We start from the raw sequence: 20,171 nt of genomic DNA, 5'->3' as shown, positions 1-20,171 counted from the left end.
TGAAATTTACCCAGTGTAGAAAGCCAATACTTGATGTAGGCACCAGCCCAATTTTTGAAAGAACTGTGAAACCTGGAGTTTGAGCTCTTTTCAAAACTTCTTTTGAAGAGTGCAGTAGTTCTTATGAAGAGCACTTGCAGATGGAGGTTGGAACTAGATGATCTTTAAGGTCTCTGCTGACATGTTCTATGACTCAGGCACTGGATCAGAGATTTCTGCAGGAAATGCCATAAAACACATTAAAAGAAGTAAATTTAAAATACATGGGAAAAAATATATTTTAATGTCTGGAAGAAATTAAGAAATCTTTTTAAAAGACTTGGGTGAGTTGTACCCAAGTAAATTAGTACTGGAGAGTTTATTTGCAGAAAAACACAGCAAGACAACCTCCAAATCCAAAAAGGCATCCCTTAAGCCCAAAGAAAAGCTGACAAAAAGGTAAACTTTCACTTAAATAAAATCCCAGATTCAATCAGGATTTCATTGGTTTCAACAACTGTTTTAATTTTTCTGTTATAATGCTTCAACTTCAAGGAGTGCTACCTACCCTTTTTTAGAATAAATGAATAGTAATAACTCTCCCTATACATTTCAAATATTTGGATTCAGACAGACTGCAATTTTCCAACTTTAAAAACCATGGGAAATACTAATTTGTTTTATTGTGCAAGTGGTAAAATAGCAACATTCAACAAGGCAACAGCTCTCCAGGAGAGAGCTGTCACATTTCATATGATACTTTAAACTGCATACATTATAGGATGGGACACTGTGCCTTATCCTGCTTTATGAAATATTTTTTAATGAAAAGTTGCTTGTCCTTCTTAGTCATGAGATACACAGTCCATGCCTGCCCAGAGAGGTGGTGGATTCACCATCCCTGGAGGTTTTTAAGATGAGGTTGATGTGGCACTGAGTGCCATGATCTAGTAATCACAGTGGGTTTGGATCAAGGATTGGACTTGATGATCTCGGAGGTCTCTTCCAACCCAGTTAATGCTATGATTCTGTGATTCTATGATTCAATCTTTTTTCTGTGAATCATGCACAGTCTCCTTTATCTGAGAAGTGGAAAGTGAATGGTGCAGTGGTGATATTCAAAAAAGATGTTTTGAGACTAGAGGAGTACTTAAGACACATGAATGCCATACTGCCTCATAGGACTGCTGTAAAGTGATGGGGAAGTGGGGTTGCTTATTGGTTTGGCAAGATCCTAAATGTTATATCATAATGTGTCTTAATAGAGAGGGTAGCAGTCTCAGCCAAACTTTGAAGAGCTTATAAAGTCCCAGCTGTTATACCCCTTATGCTCCTGTTGTGTCTGACTGTAGATAACTGTCCAGAGGTTTTCTTATGACTGTACTAATTTTCCTTCTGAGCAGTAATTTGGAAAGAGAGAAGACTGGTTTTAACTGGAATTGCAAGAAGAAAATAAACCCAGATTAAATGCTTGAAGCAAACAGGCCCATTTATATAATTCAATGCTTTCAATTCATTCTAATCTTCAGACACTGAATCTTAAAAATGAAAACCTTGTTTTGTTACAGATGAGTGATCAAGTGTATTGATTGTTGGTACAACTGCTGTTTTGAAAATCAGGAGTAATAACTCAAATTGACTTCATTTGGTCAATAGACGTAGAGCAGTATTAAATGCTTGTGGAAAAATGTCTTGAAAATGTTCTTGTTAATGAAAAATAGATGACAGTAGACAAATCTGAGTACACATTTTGATCATAAGAAGTTTATTAGCATTGCTACATCATCAACTGCAAAAATAGGAAAAAATAAGAGTTAACTGCTTTAAAGAGATAACGTACTTGTGATCTTGAATTCTCAGTTGGCTATGTAATATGCATTTCCAGATACAAAATCCTCAGTGCAGAATTTTGGACAAGACTGAGAATTTAGATATGATCTTCAGTTTTACAAAAATCTAAGCAGTAAAACTGACTGGATGGAAATGAACCTACTGCTGAATTCTTGCAGCTCATAGGAGATTTTTACTCTACACCAGTACTCGGGCTAAAACAGGACTTAATCGGTGGCCAGCTGAAACATAATTCTGTGTGCCAATGCATCACCATAATGTAATGCAGCTGAACACTGATACAGCATAAAATAAAACAACTGCTAAACAAATATTTCACTGTATGCCAAATTACTCTCAAGCTAAAATACTTTATTCCTAGCTACATAGTACTAGATAAAATTAGCAAAGCTGAAATACACTTTTTCTATCAGGAAATAATCTGGTAGAAAATTTGTGACCTGCCCTCTCACTTGTATTCCTACCCTATATAAAAGCTGTTCTTAATATGTTAGGATACTGAGAATTCACGGGGGAATTGGTAACCAGGTTGGAAGGTGGCGGGTGGGGGAGTAATTTAAAAGCCAGCCCTGTGCTTTGAAGAAGTTAAAGACATCCTTCTTGCATCAGACCCCATATCGGGCAGCAATTGTGATAGAGCAAGTCAGTTCCCCTCAACTCCAGCTTCCTAGCCATAGATGAGGTGACTATGACAATACTCAAGGCAGGCAAGGATACATGGCCACTGAAGCAAGTTTTCTTCCAGTATGAGACAGATGGCACCACTCCTGAGTTTACCCTGTTTTCTGTAGGTTATTGTTTGTCAATTAAACATAGGAAACAGGATGTGAAAGCTTAGATTCTTCTGACTCCATACAATTGGGCTGAATCTTAACCTGTATGTGATGTATTTTACAGGTTTCTGAAAAACTGCCTAGTTTACAGTGCAAGAAGAATTAAAACAATGTAAGTACCATGACAAATGTAAGAGAAAGCAGACTCTGTTTCTAATTAACATGCAAAAAGGGGAACCAGGGGATTAAGAGTTCTGACCAGATTTCTGCTTTACCACTGTCATTAGTAATCAAACAGAAAATTGTGCAAAAGTGGGAGCATGATCCTGTTTTTATTGCAGTCACTGGTGGTTTTACTATCCATTTCTTTGAATAAAATTCCTGACCCTAAGCCCTTTCAGTTTTGTTGTCTAGAAGTGTAGGCCTGCTTTTAGTCATTTAATTATCCTTTTTATAGGATAAATTTCCTATTTATTTGTACAAAAGAAACTACAACTATTCTTTCAAGGGCTTAAGTGCTGTCTGGATGGGTGGTCTTATTCTTCTTAAAAGACAAAAGTGTTGAAAATAACATCTAGTCCTGACATTATTTATCTATTTATGGCTTCATATTAAATGTCAGATTGTCATTCAGGGTAGACTTTAAAAGTTAAAAACCTTTAATTTGGTTTATAAAGTAGACCCTGATTATATGGGACTTGTGTTACCTTCCCTGAAATGATTTCTTTCTGTAGACAACTGGATGATTTTTAGCTGTAATTTCTAGGTTGTTTTTTTTTCAGTATTTTTGTATTTGTTTAAGTAAAAGAAATCAAATAATCCTAGGCAGAAAAGCAAATTACTAAAAGATATAGTTTACTGCACAGGTCTTCAGTGATACAAGGAGATACTCTGTATCAAAAGGCTATAATTAGCAACAAACTAGATGAATTCAACAAATAAAGAATTCAACATAAATATAAACCTTTGATGTTCAGAATATTGAACAGGAAAATGTAAGAGTGAGATTCTGTTGCCATCGAGAGCAATGCAGAATGCACTAAACAGTGAAAATAGCTTCACACATGCACAGAATCAGTATTATACCCAAAGACCCCAATCCAAATGCATAAACTGGACTAATTTGTAACAGCATCTCTTCCCATTTTTTTCCTTAGATCTTAAGAAGACATCAAGATTCCAGTGAAAGATCACTGTGCTGTGCAATTTATTTATATATAAGGAAATTACAGTCCTTTTCCATAAACATTAGATTCTAAATCTGTATGCACATACAAATATTTAAAAATTTTAAACTAATTTTGAATTTGATACTTCAATTTAACAGATGCATTTTTTTAGTAAATCAGATATGAAAAGGCATCACAATAGTGTACTGTAACCTGCAGGAACTGTCCACTTTGTGAAATGACGTAGAAAATATGGGACAGCCCAGTGCCACATTGAGGGCTAAGAATGTTAGCATGGGACTGTGACAGTTTCTAAGGAAGGAATCAGTCTGCATAAGCACAGAGGTCTAGCACAGGTTAACATACACACACACACACAATAACAAAAGTAGACATTTAATTTTAAAATGAGAGAAAGAATGTGCCTCTTGCCTTTTCCATCCTTCAGGTACAAAGGTTAGCTCATACGTTCACAGAATTAGTAGCTGATTGGAGACTCCAGTGCAGATGTATTTTGTCCTGGTTTTCAGGGATCTTTGCAGCTGCCTGCTAGAATTCTTAATGCTAGTACTAAGGCCTTAGCATAAGGTCCTATATACACCTTTCTTATGTAAGTATTTGTATATATTTCCTGTTACAAACTTATCTTGATTTATCTGGTTCATCTTGTAATAACCCTTGCCCTGTTACCTTAGCCATGGGTGGAAATAAAAACTTGAACTTACAATCCTTCTGTTACTCGGCTGGCTCCCAGGCCTGGAGTTTGTTCTAGAACATTTCAGGAGCAATTGTTTGTTCTTCACATAAGAAACTTGCATAAGAAGGTGTGTTGCCTGGTAGCCTGTCGCAGTCGAGGCGGGAGGCGACATAGGTTTCAGGATACCAGCTTTTTTTTTTTGCAACAGTGCAGCTACCTTTATATAGTCCTGGGTGACACATGTACACACAGCATTGGTTTACCACTATCATAACAACTTATGATTGGACACACAGCCACATGTCTTAACACAATAGGTTAACATCCTAACAGGAAACCCACTCTGTGTCACAGTCCCCACTGTCCTTGGTTAACCCTCTGCCAGGTGTAAGAAGTTCCATCTTCGGTATCTCAGTTTACAGAGAGCCCAGAACCAGCTGGGCTCCCCCACAGTAGCCTTCATTGCATATGTCAAGCTTACATTGCCTTCTGTACATTTATGTCAGACTGAGACATACAGTTGCAATATGACTGTTGAACCAAAGCATTGCCTGTTGGCTGAGCTAGGATAACTCAGTTTGCATGCTTTTTGATCAATGACAAGTACAAAGCAAACACTTTAACCTATCAGCGTCTAGAGGCCTAAAAGCTCCACCACAGGTTCAGGCTTCTGCCAGTAGTAAATAGTTATGCTGGGATATATTATTAATAAAGTTAAAAAACCCAAAGCATTTACTGAACCCAAGAAACTGGTTGATTCGTAAAAGTAAAGAAGGTAACAAAACTACCTGATTTTTAGATCCAGATTTTACTGCTTAAAATCTGGATCAATGGCCAGTGGTGGTGAATGGAGTTACCTCCAGCTGGCAGCCAGTCATGAATGGTGTTCCCTAGGGTTCAGTATTGGAGCCAGTCCTGTCTAATATCTCTATCAATGATCTGGATGAGGGGATCAAGTGCACTCTCAGTTAATTTTCAGATGATACCAAGTAGGATGGAAATGTTGATCTGTTTGAGGGACCAGCTGGATAAATGGGCTGAGGCCAGTTGTTGTACCTAGTGAGGCTAGTTGCTATGCCAGTTGTTGTGCCTAGACAAGTTTTTCTCATCAAAGAGGACTCAATGGTAATCTCTTTAAATGAAGGCTTGTCTAACTCCTCCATTCCCACCAAACAGGAAAAAAAACAGCTTCCAAAAAAAGCTTCCATATGTACAGAAGTAGTTTTTTCCAACATGATGGGGTTTGTTTTCCTGTGCCAAATTCTGATATGGCATTGCCTGTGGGAACTTTGGTTCTTTTCTCCTTATCATATAGAAGAAGGCAGGCTCTAGGGTTATACCCACACTTGTAAAGTCCTGCAGCGACAGGTGAGGGACGAAACGGCAGGTGATAAGGTGCACTGGAAGCTGCAGTCCTAACCCTGCATGCAGGCAATTCAGGACACTGGTCGCCTGAGTCTGACCCTGGAGATGACAGACTCACTTGGCAGCATCCTGAATGACCAAGCAGCCTTTTTCAAGGAGAGCACTGCTTGATCCACACGGAGAGGGGCCTAGAAAAGGTGGTCTAACCAAAGCTCATCTCCACCCTTCACCTGGTTGGTTAACTGAGGCCAATGGGCATCTTCTGTTGCAGTCAAATAAAGATTAAGAGTAAAAGGCATACACCTGCCTTCAAAGGTGTACTCAAATTAACACTCGCATGCTGGAACATCAGAACCATGCTTGATACTGCAAAAAGTGGCCATCCTGAGTGTCGCTCTGCTCTAATAGCCCATGAACTGTCACGACTCAACATCAACATTGCTGCTCTCAGTGAAGTTCGTCTCCATGAGGAAGGCAGCCTTAGAGAACATGGTGCTGGTTATACACTCTACTGGTCAGGTAAACCCAGTTCTGAAAGGCATCTCTCAGGAGTTGGCTTCATGATTAAAAACTCTATTGCCTCTAAACTCGAAAATCTGCTGACTGGTCATTCTGATCGCATTATCTCCCTACACCTCCCACTACAAAACAAGCAACGTGCTGTTCTCTTTCGTATATATGCCCCAACCCTCCAAGCTGACCCTGCCGAAAAAGATAAATTCTACGACGACCTACGACGCCTTATCCAAAAGGTTCCTGCAGATGATAAGATCATTATCCTTGGTGATTTCAACGCCAGAGTAGGAAAGAACTCTGAAGCCTGGAAAGGAGTACTAGGCAAGCACGGTGTTGGGAACTGCAATGATAATGGTTGCCTTCTGCTATAGTTTTGTGCTGAGCAGCAGCTTACCATCACCAACACTATCTTTCAGCAGAAAGATAGTCTGAAGACAACCTGGATGCATCCTAGGTCCAGGCACTGGCACCTCATTGATTATATCTCAGTCCGACAGAGAGATATCCGCAATGTTCATCACACCTGCGTGATGCCTGGTGGAGAATGCCAAACAGATCATCACCTTGTGCACTGTAAACTTAACCTCCACCTAAAGTTCAAACCTAAAAGGGTGGCATTCCTAGAAGGAGACTTCAAGTTAACAGTCTTCAAACAGCTACAGTGAGGGACAGTTTCCAGGCAAATCTTCAATCCAGGCTCAAAGTTCATTCCACAGATCCCTCTCCTGAAGCGCTTTGGCAACTTATTAAAAATAGCATTCTGCAGTCCTCTGAAGAATCCTTAGGCTTCTCCTTCAAGAAAAACAAGGACTGGTTTGATGAAAACAATCATGAGATCCAGGAATTGTTGAGTAAGAAGAGAACTGCTCACCAAGCCCACCTTGCTCAGCCATCTTGCTGTGTAAGAAAAACAGCCTTTCAACTTGCATGTAGCAGGCTCCAACAGAAACTTGGTGGCATCCAGAACAAGTGGTGGACCAGTCTAGCAGAAAAAATCCAATTATGCGCAGATACAGGTGACTACAGGGGATTCTATGAGGCTCTGAAAACAGCCTATGGTCCTACACACCAGGTTCAAAGCCCTTTACTCAGTGCAGATGGCCAAATGCTTCTCACAGATAAAGTTTCCATCTTGAATCGATGGTCTGAACACTTTCAGACTCTCTTCAGTACTAGCCGTGTAGTTCAAGACTCAGCAATGCAGTTCATTTCACAACAACCCGTGAAAACTGAACTGGATACTGCCCCCACCATGGGAGAAACTCTTAAAGCAATACAGCACGTGAAAATTGGCAAGGCAGCTGGGGTTGACGGAATCCCACCTGAAATCTGGAAGCATGGTGGCCAAGCACTCCAAGCACTTCATGAATTTGTGGTGCACTGTTGGGAATGAGGTGAACTGCCTTCAGACCTTCGTGACGCTGTCATCGTCACCTTGTACAAGAGGAAAGGAGATAAATCAGACTGCTCAAATTACCGAGGTATTACTCTGCTCTCCACTGCTGGTAAAATCCTTGCAAGAATTCTTTTGAACAGATTAATACCCACCATAGCAGAAGATCTTCTACCTGAAAGCCATTGTGGTTTCTGAGCCAACAGAGGTACCCTAGACATGGTATTTTTTCTCAGACAACTGCAAGAGAAGTGCAGGGAACAGAACAAAGGACTCTATGTAACCTTTGTTGATCTCACCAAGGCTTTCGACACTGTGAGCAGAAAAGGTCTGTGGCAGATTTTGGAACGTTTAGGATGTCCCCCCAAGTTCCTCAAAATGATCATCTCACTTGATGAGGACCAGCGCGGTCAGGTCAGATATTGCGATGCACTTTCTGAGCATCATTTCCAATAGCCAATGGTGTGAAGCAAGGCTGTGTTCTTGCACCAACTTTATTCACAGTCTTCTTCAGCATGATGCTCCAAAGGGCCACAGCAGACCTCGATGATGAAAACGGTGTCTACATTCGATATCGTACCGATGGGAGCCTATTCAACCTCAGGCAACTGAAGGCCCACACTAAGACCTTAAATCATCTTGTCCATGAGCTGCTTTACGCTGATGATGCCGCCCTCGTCGCCCACACAGAAGTAGCTCTGCAGCGTTTAACATCCTGCTTTGCAGAGGCTGCTGAACTTTTTGGACTGGAAGTCAGTTTGAAGAAAACAGAAGTTTTATATCAGCCTGCACCTCAGGAAGTCTCCCATCATCCCCATATCACCATTGGTGAAACAGAGCTCAAATCAGTCCAGCAGTTTAACTACCTGGGAAGCATTATCTCCTCAGACGGTAAGATTGATGCAGAAATAGACAACAGGTTAGCTAAGGCATACAGAGCTTTTGGTAAACTCCATAAAAGAGTGTGGCGAAAGAAGAAAAGTACAAAGATCAGCGTTTACAGAGCTGTTGTACTGTCTGCTCTTTTATATGGATCTGAATCGTGGGTCATTTACCCGCACCACTTGCGTCTCTTAGAACGCTTCCATCAGCGCTGCCTCCGTACAATCCTAAACATCCACTGGACGGATTATGTGACCAACACGTCTGTCCTTGAACAGGCAGCAGTCACGAGCATTGAGGCCATGCTGCTGAGAACACAGCTGAGCTGGGCAGGGCACGTCTCCAGGATGCAGGACTACCGCCTCCCTAAGATCGTGCTCTATGGGGAACTTGCCACTGGCTGCCGCAAGAGAGGAGCCCCGAAGAGGAGATACAAGGACTGCCTGAAACAATCCCTCAGCCTTGGCCATATTGATCACCACCATTGGTCTACCCTGGCCTCCAGTCGGGAGGCCTGGAGACAGACACACCATCTATAACGCTGCTGCTGCTTTTGAGAACACACGCAGGATCACTCTCGAGGAGAAAAGACAACGCAGAAAGAATCGTGTCTTGTCGACATCACCTGGGGAGTCTTTCTGCTGTGCCTTCTGCAACCGGACTTGTCTATCTCGCATTGGCCTTTTTAGCCATCAGCGTGCTTGTAGCAAGCGTGGGTAGAGCCCTTCTCAAATCTTCGTTCGCAAAGCCTAGCCATGATGATGATGATAGAAGAAGAAAGCCTTTAGCATTTCTCATGCTGTATTTTTCCATCCTTAACTGGATAAAATAAGGGAAATACATTTTCTTGCCCCCTCCCTATTTTCTTTTAACTTCCACACCTAATCCCAGCTTCCACTGCAGAGGATGCCCAGAAAGACATTCACCTGAATGGTCTACCATTTAGGAGGCAATCAGGCAGAGGCTAGTGATCTTGTTCTCACTGACAAAGAATCTCATAGATTTTCTACTTAGGATAGAAAAGGTTGATGGTTTCACTCAGAAAAAATAATATTTAAATGTGAGGAGAAAGGCAAGAACAGACATTGAGTATGTCATATGAGTACTTAAACCTTCACTACTTCTTGTTTTGTTTAGGAGGTTAAAAACTGTTTAAAGTTTCTTTCAAATTAAGAACAGCTGCTTATAAGCATGAGGGCCTGTCCTCATCTTGACTCCCCTTTTACAAGTTATTGAAAGACAATAGTGAATTTCCAAATAGTTTAATGACCATTGTTCTTATACACTGTTTGTAGTACAGTACATACTCTTTAGTTGCTTCCATTGAGATGTGACCTTGAAGAGCCTTTATGCAGATGGATACCAGTATGTCATTTATTATTAAAATTTTCTATAGTTAAGACTCAGGCATTAGGAATATCTGTGCTTTTGTGTATTAAAAAGGTAAAAGTAACAGCTTTAGTTTTGCCTGAAGAATCCAACAAAATTCTTGGGCTTTTTATTGGGCTTCAAGGTATTCTTGCAAAAATTCTTTTGTGAACTATTATAATCTCATCTATTTTTTTTCTCTCTTAAATCATTGCCATGTTTCACCACATGAATTCTTCATAACTTTTTTTTGCTCGTTCTGCTTCTGGAAGCAAGAAGAGAAATCTCTCTGGTGGTACTGCATGTGTGTGGTCAGGAGCTATGTAGCCATACATCCTTAGTTCTTTGTGAAGAACAAAAGGTCTCTGAGTAAATTTTGTTGATAGTATTGCAACATAGATCTGGTATGGCAATGCATTTGAAAAATGAGATTCTTCCTGTGACCTCCTGGAAATGGCATTCCAACGGAAGACCAGATGACATGGTCATTTCTATAAACCAGAAGGTTTATGTAAGTGTTTCTCAGGTGTTGGCAGGTGGGTTCTTTAAACCTCTGCTGTCTGCTTTTTATCTTTTGCACTGAAATTAATTTAGCCCCAGTTAAAGACACAGGCAGAGATGGCTTATTATTATACATTACACTACAGACAACAGCCAAAATTGCTATCACCTGGGCTCCAAGAAAACTTTTATTCTTGCAAAAATATAATGCTGTCTTTTCACAGGTAGTCAGAAGTCCTCACTTGGACTCCAGCACACACTGAAAACCAAGTGGATAGGAAGGAAAGAAAAGATCACCCAAGTTATATTCTCTTCCTGTGCCCTTTGGTTGTGTCTACCGTTCTTCCCCCGAGATGCTGTATCATCCTTTACATAGTTGCCCCAAAATGCTCAAAGTATTGTTAAATCCTACTATATTTATATACCTTCTGTAAAAACTCTCTTTTCTGATTCTAAAGTCACAAAGAGAGAAAAGTACATTGAATGTTAAAGGCTATTCAAATATCTTGTAGGACAGGTACTGAGATGAAAAAATCACCAGTGATATATTACTTTTCTGGTGGGGTAAATCTGGATTCACATGCTCTAATTTGAGCATATTTTGTCTACAGGACATTCACCTTCTGCTTTTTGGTTCAGTAATTTGGGGTGATGGTTAAGCAGAATGTTCAGCCAAACTATACCATAAACAATCTCTACAGAATGAATGATGCCCACTCTGTCTTATTATAACTTAAGAATTGTTCACAGTCTAACTGCATGTTTCAGGCTTACATTTTACGGAGAACAAAACTGTCCTCTTATGTCCAGATCCAAAGTTGGAGAACTGGATTATGCTCTCCTTACAAAGTCATGGATAATTCTGTGGGAAGGGAATACTCTGTATATCTCATCTTTCTCCCTGGAAAAACAGTTTTTGCAGCCTGCAATATGAAATACTGCAGTAAAGACTGAGCTCCTCTCTGTAGGTCAGCATCTGACTCCAAGAAGAAATAGCTGAGTCTTGTTTCTGGCAGATGTTGATCTGATTGGTTTCTAAAGACTTCCATTAGCCTCCCTTTCCTTGCCAGTTTAGTCTGGTCTAGGGTATCCTTATCAGTAGAAAATTTTTCGTAGTAACTGACAGCAATTATAGCTGCTGCTTAAACCCATTTATCCCTTGTTTCACGCACTGGAGATACGTAAAATGCATTATCCTTCTCCTCTGTCATCATCTGTATATGTGTTTAAAAATGTATGTGCCCCCCCCAAGGTAAACTGCAGACACAGAAAATAGCAGAACCTCTGTTTTTTCAGCCACCTAAGATGTGTAACCTTGCAAACCAGAAACCTCTTTACACTGTTGAATGGTATGCTAGCTAGTATCCTCTTCTGGTTGATAAATTCACAGAAGCTTTAGTTCATAAATATATACACTAATGTTTACACACACTAATGGTAGGAGGACTAAGGCCTTAAGGAATAAGAAACTAGCACAAAAGAAACCCTTTGAACCTCCTCCCACTAATCATCTCTCCACCTCACTTGGGCCACACAGATTTAAAACCTGCTTTCAGATCCATAAGAATGCATCTTAATGGATTTGCAACAATAACTAATTCTTGTTTTTACAGACTACTTTTTAATTAGGAATTTTCAGTGTTGCAGACACAGTGATTAATTCAATTTAACTGCTTTTACTGTGCGAAAGATATTGCAGTATTATGCCAATTTAAAAAATAGAAAGTGAGACTATACAGGTTCAACCCCAAAATTGGACATAGTTAAAACTAGACATCTCAACAAGTGGTCCAATTTTCAGAAGGTCTAAGCCCTCCTTACTAGTGCAACTGTTACAAGTGTCTACTTATGGCCACTAATAGAACTTAACTGGTCAACTCTTGAAAGGAAAACAGAATACTTAAATACTTTTTTCTCACCTTTCACAATTAATCTTTTTGTTTACTATAGTCGTTATACTATTTTCCAAACACATTTTCCGAAAATACTGTAAGAAGAGATGCAGTAAGGCTATTTCTGCAGAGTTGGTGGCTTTATTACCTTCTTTAATTCTTTTTACTTTTTTAAATACAGGCATTCAGGAAAAAACATAGTCTGTATTAACCATTGGAATCTTGGGTGGCTGACCCCAATCTATCTTTGATGACAACTGAACAAAGACATACAAACTCACTTCCATATGTTTCTCGCTATTTGCACTCAATCAGTTACCTAAACATTCAGAGAATCTGGACATTCAACATTGCAGGAAAACTTCAGTGAGCTTTTGGGTAATAAGGTATGCAGGATGTAACTCCCTCATGTGAAGTTTACCAGACTAAAATTAGATGCATTAAGGAATTTTTATGGACACTTGCAACTATTTCTTCTCAGATTGCAGTGGTATTCAACAAAATTAGTCTCTATGTCTTAGACCAGCTGGGGGAAATGAAACTTTAACTCTTTCAAAATCTTTATTATTTCTTTGTTTTAGAGCTAGACATGGTCTGGTGGTAAAAACTTAGCTTTCCTATAATAAATGATCTTTAATCCATCTTTTTACCCTGGAAACTATTACACAAAATATTCTATATGCTGTTAGAAGATAAAACTCGAACAAAGTCCTACTTTGTGTGAGGACACATGGTTACATGTGTTTAAATGCTTTTGACTTCAAACTTCTTTAGTTCAGCATTTAAACTCTTAATTTTTGGAGATACTGTCCTCTTTACCATTGGGTATTAAAAAATATCAAAACCAAAAAACAGAGTTTCTTTGTGCTGAAAAACCCCTATACTTTGGGATCCACCCCCAGGATGTGTAATAAAAATATGTGTGGAGACTGTTGAGCATGGTAAGGTTTTATTTGGAGTTCAGATGAATTTAGAAATTATAAATAGTGTGTATGAGACAGGAAACTCATTCTTCACATAGCCTGAGTGGTTATCCATATACTTTTAACATGCACAAAAAGCCTAAACATTTTGCTATTTGTCAGTGTTCAAGTAGAGATAAGAATGACTTCATTTTTATCAAATGGAAATTTGAATATGTCCTAGAAACTGCAATGGTATAGTTGGGAATAAAGTAACTAAAGAAATCTTGGCATTGCTACTCTAGTAGTGGCGAGTAAATGCCCCAGGCTGCAGTTACACAGTCAGATCAGTTCTGAGAATTTTGCTGTACTAGAATTATAGAGGATGGGGGTGGGGAGCTTGTTTATATGATTTCAAAGTATATCCCCATTTTTTTTCCTAATTTTTCTGAAAAGCTTGGGTTTTAACATAATACCTGCACTAGGAATTTATTAAAGTTGAAGCAACTGAAATATGTGGTCTGCTTTCAGTGCATGCATGTTCTACCCATATCTCTCTCTCATATCCTTATGTCAAATGAGTAATGAGTGTGCACCCTTTTGTCTGGCAGAGATCAGCTGTGTTTCCTCCATCTCTTTTTCCAAGGAAGTGAAATACAGAGGTGAAAACTTGGCATCAAGCTGGGATTCAACTGAAGATGGCAAAATGTGAAGGCAAGGGCCCTTCCAGTCTCTTTAACTGTCACTCTTGAGAAGGGATTAGTGGCAGGGAAGAGTAACTCAGACAACTCGCTATGGTACTCATGTAACTGAAAGCAGAGGAATACTGACTTCCAAATGTTGCAGCCCTCACAGATAACCAGACCCCTTTGTTTGTGGCTTTACTGCTGTCCACATCAAGGAGACTCCTGACAGCTTTGCAGAATACACATGAATACACCCAAAAAAATAAATTACTAGATGGCTTACACTAGAACCTACTTCCCAGAGCAGAATTATGCACATGTGTAAGCATTTGCAGTTTGAGGCCTGCAGTATAATTAATATACTGCAGGCCCCAAACTGCATCAAAACTCCAAAAACTACTTCTGCTTTGCTTTGAAATCTCCCTTTTCTCTCCTTCCTCCTATTATGTATTTATCCTCATACATTTTTAAGACTGTGCTAATTAGCTGGATCTGCATGTCTTATCACCTATTCAAACAACCTATGGGAGACCATACAAACTAAATAGCTTCGGGTAGAACCATATATTTTTTCTTTAAAAAAACCAGGATACACATATCAAATACAACTTTCCTTTTTCCTTTGGTATAAGCAAGAGATTGTGTTTGGAAAGGGTGTTTTTGATTATAAGGTAGGAGAAGGGGTGGTTTGATGATATGTTTAGAAGCTGTGAGACAGCCTTGCAAAGGGAAAGCTTATTGGATACTTGGAGGGAGCAGGTTGTATAAACTCTCCCCAGTTCTGCAGAGCCACTCTGTATATGTGTTGTTTTTTTCTGAAGACAGCCTGCAGAGGCAAGTTTGGTTGTGAGTAATGAAAGTCTGGTAGAGATCAAGCTCAAGTCACCTGTCTGCTCCTGGAATGACCGAAGCACGATAAGGCTGGGGTAGAGGGGATGTGGAACACTTCAAAAGCTCAGACACTGGGAAAATGAAAACAATACCACAGCTTTGGATCATTTCCTGGTATTTCACTACTTTTTTAGCAAGTGGGGATGGGAGAAGGATAGGTCTGGAAAATATTAAATTGGCTCCAAAGAGCATTTAAAAAAAAAAAAAAAAGGGGAATTTTGCAGACATTAACTGTCTATTGCATGGCTGTGTGTTTGGAAATACAGCACAGTTAAGAAATATGTCTAAGTTTTTATACTTTTTTTCCTTTTCGAGGTGCCCCCAGAGCTTTTGGCTAATGTTTTCATCATTATAACAAAGTAAGCGTTAAGTACGTATTCTTACTTTTCATCAATAGCTAAGCTGATCTAAGAAGAAAAGCAAAAGCTGAACAATTCTCATTCAGATTTGTATTTATGCAGAGGCTTACTGTTCTCTTTCTACTGTGTAAAACACACTGTAATGCAGCTTTTGACAAAAGACTACTCTTAGCTTATTTACTTTAGGGGTGAGGCTTTCTTTGTGGTGGGAGAGTTAAGTCATAACTATATGGGGAGCAGTTTAAATGGTTTAGCATTACACCCTTTCCTTTCTAGTCTTTCCAGGCACATATACTAGGATTATAAAACACATATCTTTTCATTAGGTTTCCTAGACATAGTGAAGTTGTTAAAGTCTGCCACATCTGTCTGTCTTTTCTCAACATTTTGGGCTTGGGATGAAAAAGCAATTTTCCCCCCATAATTGGATGGCAGAGCAGGAAATGGGGTGTTCTTGCTGCTGCATATCAGAGCTAAATGACATCTTTTCTGAAGCCTTTTAACATTGGCCCTTTTGAGAGGAAATTTGTTTAGTTAGGCTTTACTTTGGGTGCATCAAAAGGAGAGGTTAAGGAAGGTAGTGCACAGAGATAAGAGAATGGCCAGAGTGGTTTCTTTGATATGTGAACTTTGTTCAGTTCTTTCTCCAAAACGATCCACAGGAGTTAGTTTATTTGGATATGCTGGTCTGAGTTTGTAACCCAGGGTAGTTACGTATCTTGGATAAGTGTGTCATAATGATTCAGTTCTTAGTTCTTGATGGGAATTACATTCACCCAGATTTTCCCTAAACAAAGTTCAGAACAGTTTTTAAAAGAATCTCAATAATGTTACTTATTAGAGGAACAGGGGAATTAGAAGAATTTTGACAATATAAAGAAGACATGCTTGTCATTACTGGCTCTAACGTTGTGGTTTAATCCCAGCCTGCAACTAAGCACCACACAAACACTCACTCACTCCCTCACCAGAGGAATGAGGAAGAGAATTGGAAGAGAAAAAGTGAGAAAACTTGTGTGTGCCAAAAGACTGGAGGAGAGAAAAAAGTGTCATGCCTATCTTCAAGACAGGCAAGAAGGAGGAACTAGGGGACTACAGGCCAGTCAGCCTCACTTTGATCCCTTAAAAGGAAATACTAGAAACCATTTACATCTTGGAAACCATTCCAGGCACATGAAGGACAAGAAACTCCTCAGAAGTAGTCAGCATGGCCTCACTATGGGAAAGTTATGCTTGGCCAGCCTGGTAACATTCTACAATGTTACCACTGATTGTGATTGATGTGTCTGGTACATGAGGGGAGAGCAGTTACTAGTGTCTGCTAGGCGTTCAGTAAGGTCTCTGACACTGCTTCCCATAACAGCCTTATAGCTCCTCAGGGTGGTGCTGTAGGGACTGGATGAGGAAGTGGATCAAATACTGGCTGAATGATGGGTCCTGAGGGTGGTGATGAGCAGTGCAAAGTCTAGATGGAAGCTCGAAAGTAGCAGTGTACCTCAAGAATCAATACCAGGTGAGTCCTGTTTGTTAGTGAGCTGCATGATAGGTCAGAGCATACCCTCAATGATTTTAAAAAGTTGGGAGGAGTGGCTGATGAACCAGAGGGGTGTGCTGCCATCCAGCATGAGCTTGACAGGCTGAAGAAATGAGCTGACAGAAACCTCAGAAGTTCAGCAAGGAGAAATGCAAAGTCCTGCACCTGGTGCCGAACAACATATCAACTCAACATAGCCAACAATCAACAATTAACATATCAACAACAATATATCTAACTCAGATGGAGAGCAACTTGTCAGAAAATGACCTGGGGTTGGACACCAATTTGGACATGAGCCAGTGATGCGCCCTTGTGTCAAAGAAGGCTACAAGTATGTAGTAAGCAAAGTATTGCCAGCAGACTGAGGGAGGTACTCCTTCCTCTCTATCCAGCACTGGTGATCTCTCACTTGAAATTCTGGATCTAGTTCTGGGCTGCCTGGTACAAGAGAACTATGGAGCTACTGGAAAGAGTCCAGCAAAGGGCCTCTAAGATGATTAAGGGACTAAAGCACACCTCCTATGAGGAAAGGCTGAGAGAACTGGGGCTGTGCAGTCTGGAGAAGAAAGGTTCAGGAGGGATATCATCAACGTGTAGATGTATCTGAAGGGCAAATGCAAAGACAAAAGAGCTAGGCTCTTTTCAGTGGTGCTCACTGACAGAATGTCCTGGTTGCAGAGAAGGATGGGGCTTAGTGCTGTGTGGGCATGGCTAGGTTGCTGTTCTACACAAACCACATCATCGCTGGGGGTTATGGTTCTGGCAGGAAGAAAAGGTGAGTGCACCTCCAGAAATGCACTATTTTGTCTCTCTGTCTCCATCCTGAAGGTTGTCGGATCAGCCCTGTGGACCTGCTATTGCTGCCTGTTCCACTGAGAAACGGTTTGGAGATGTGGTGCTGAAAAGTGGCGAATGTGACTCCAAGACGTGGTGCTGAAAAAGGGGTGAAAGTGGCTGAGCCCAATGAAACTGATGCAGCAGAACCCGAGCCCCAGCACAACGGAATGGCAGCATGGTGCCATGCAGATGATCTAGCTGTCGGGGCTTTGTCCGTCATTGTTTTCCATTGCCTCAGGCTCAGGGATGGGGAGTGCCTGCCATCTTGTCTTTGCCCTGGCAGCCATGTGGAACTAAGTTGAGGTGGTGAACAGCTTTTGTGTGTAAAGCACCTTCTCTTTTTGTATACTTTTGTTATTAATAATGCTGCTGTTACAGTGCATTTCTTATTCCATTGCTGTTTGCTTTCAGTAAATTGTTATCTCAACCAATAGTCTCTGCCACTGTCCCTCTCTTTCTAGAGGGGGCAGGGGGAAGGGGAGTGGCTTATTTGGAGTTTAATTTCCAGCTGGTGTTAAACCACCACACAGGACCATAGGCAACAGCACAAAGTGAAACACAGGAGGTTCCCTCTGAACATCAGGAAACACTATTTTCCTGTAAGGGTGACCAAGAACTGTCACAGGTTGCCCAGAGAGGTGCTGGACTCTCCTTCCTTGGAGATATTCAAAAACTTTCTGGATGTGGTCCTGGGCAATTGGTGCTGCTGCTTGATGAAGGAGGTTGGACCAGATGACCTCCAGAGGTTCTTCCCAATCTCAACCACTCCGTGATTCTGTGATGTTAATATTTATTGATTATTATACTGAGTCTGGAATTTACTCTGGAAATATTAAACCTGACAAACCTAGTTTTCCCTCAACTCTGCATGCTCACATTCCTTTTCAGGAAAAAAAGTGTTTTGGAACAATTATTAGCAGCAGTGCTGCTCTTGCGTAGTTATCAGACTAAGGGCTTGTGACTGACACCAGTGTATCACACTGGCATTCCACCAGTGTCAGAGGGTCTAGGTATTGCACTGCATAGCTGAGGTACTATTTCATCTGCCCTGGAAGACACATACTGCTAAGGCTAATGGGAGTCTTTTGGCAGTCATACGCTGGAATAACAAAACTGTTCAGTATAGAGTGAAGCTATGTATTTGAAGAACAGAAGGCTGACAAATAGAACCATGAGAGTATGAGCAAAATTTAGGAGCTGCTCCTGTTCCCACTGCAATATTGCTAAAAAATCCTGGAGCCTTGAAAGAATGTCAAGTACCTTCTGTGCATCTTTCTCTGTAGATGTTCGAACACAGTCATGAAATAAAAATAGGTTTTGTGCTGCTAAGTAAAAATAATGGTACCACAAGGAAAATGTTCCTCTTGCCTGACTGATTCCTCTCCCACCAAATAACTGGCTATAATTTCATTAATGTCTCACACTGGTGCATTTCCTGGAACGTTAATGGCAGATTTGATGCTAATACAGCTTAGCCTCTGGTTGTGGTCATTATCCTCTAGAAGTGATCTGTGTCTTAGCAACAATTAGTTAATTTTAAATCACTACACATCTGTGCATTTTTTGTTTCTCCTTTCCTCACACTCCTTTGTCCTCCCCAGCCTACCTCTGGTTCTGCTTGTGACAAGGCTGAAACCTATCTTTTCTAAATGCTAACAATTGTGGAGGAAGTAGGCAGGGGACTGAACAGTTGATGAAACTCTTCCATGCCTATTTTCTTAAATAATGCTGAGTCATTAGTGCTTGCCTGCTCCTCCTATAAATAAAAACCATATTTACTACTTTCTTTAAAAATATATCCTTTTCATTGCAGGTACTGCAGCAGATCAGATATGTTGTAATGAGTTCCCTGATTTAGGAACTAATGGAAGCATTTGACATGTCAAGGATGAGCAAATAACCACTGGATATTTTTTGCATAGCTGACGAGCTGCCCAGCTGCATTTGAAGAATTGGTAAACCAAGGGGTAGCACGTTAAAGAAAGCTCTAACCTTAGTTACCTAACAAGTAGTATGACCCTCTGTCCCCTTTTAATTCTTGATTCTACTTTGGTTTTGAGAAAACAAATACTGGTTGTATGTTTTTTAAATACTAGAACAAGCAGCAGCATCATATGAAACATACCAAATCATACTTAGAAGATGACAGTAATTAAAAGCAGGGTCAAAGCTCTAAGGCAATGGAAATGATCAACCCAGTAAGATAGGACTGTGAAAAGTCTTTCAGAAGGTGTTGACATTTCCACATTTATACCATTCATTTCAGGTATTTCAAACCTGTCAGTAGTCATTCCTATTCTGTCAAAGTAACAACAGTGACTTCAGTTATTTCCTCTTTCTGCCTTTTATTTGCGCATCAGTCAACAAGGACAAGATGAATTCCCCTTAAAGTGGATGAGCCAGTGTAGTGCCAGGTGGGGAGACTGCTTTTGACTAGCTCATAAAAATCACCTTCACATGTCATGACTCCAGATAGTTTGGGATATTTCAAATGTAGCTCATTAGTCATAATTTGTGACTTCTCAAGGAAAAGCTTACATGACAATATTGGAACGGCAAGTTATCTAAGACTT

The 20,171-nt window shown here is 40.3% G+C and overlaps 2 protein-coding genes across 2 annotated transcripts; both read left to right on the top strand.

The window, feature by feature from the left end:
- The first annotated feature begins 2,807 nt into the window (after positions 1-2,807).
- On the top strand, positions 2,808-7,087 carry LOC126636615 (craniofacial development protein 2-like). Its single transcript, XM_050308984.1, has one exon. The coding sequence runs from the start codon at positions 6,086-6,088 to the stop codon at positions 6,719-6,721; it is 636 nt and encodes a 211-aa protein (XP_050164941.1). The 5' UTR covers positions 2,808-6,085; the 3' UTR covers positions 6,722-7,087.
- On the top strand, positions 6,881-19,300 carry LOC126648484 (uncharacterized). Its single transcript, XM_050331513.1, has 3 exons — positions 6,881-6,923; positions 8,194-15,224; positions 17,590-19,300. The coding sequence occupies exons 1-2, from the start codon at positions 6,881-6,883 to the stop codon at positions 9,162-9,164; spliced, it is 1,014 nt and encodes a 337-aa protein (XP_050187470.1). The 3' UTR covers positions 9,165-15,224; positions 17,590-19,300.
- The last annotated feature ends 871 nt before the right edge of the window (positions 19,301-20,171 follow it).

This window comes from Myiozetetes cayanensis, unplaced genomic scaffold (genome assembly GCF_022539395.1).
Source record: "Myiozetetes cayanensis isolate MyiCay16 unplaced genomic scaffold, myiCay2020 scf1, whole genome shotgun sequence".
Classification (NCBI taxonomy): Eukaryota; Metazoa; Chordata; class Aves; order Passeriformes; family Tyrannidae; genus Myiozetetes; species Myiozetetes cayanensis.
Note: the sequence above shows the minus strand (reverse complement) of the source record. Positions and strands in the feature narration are given on the sequence as shown.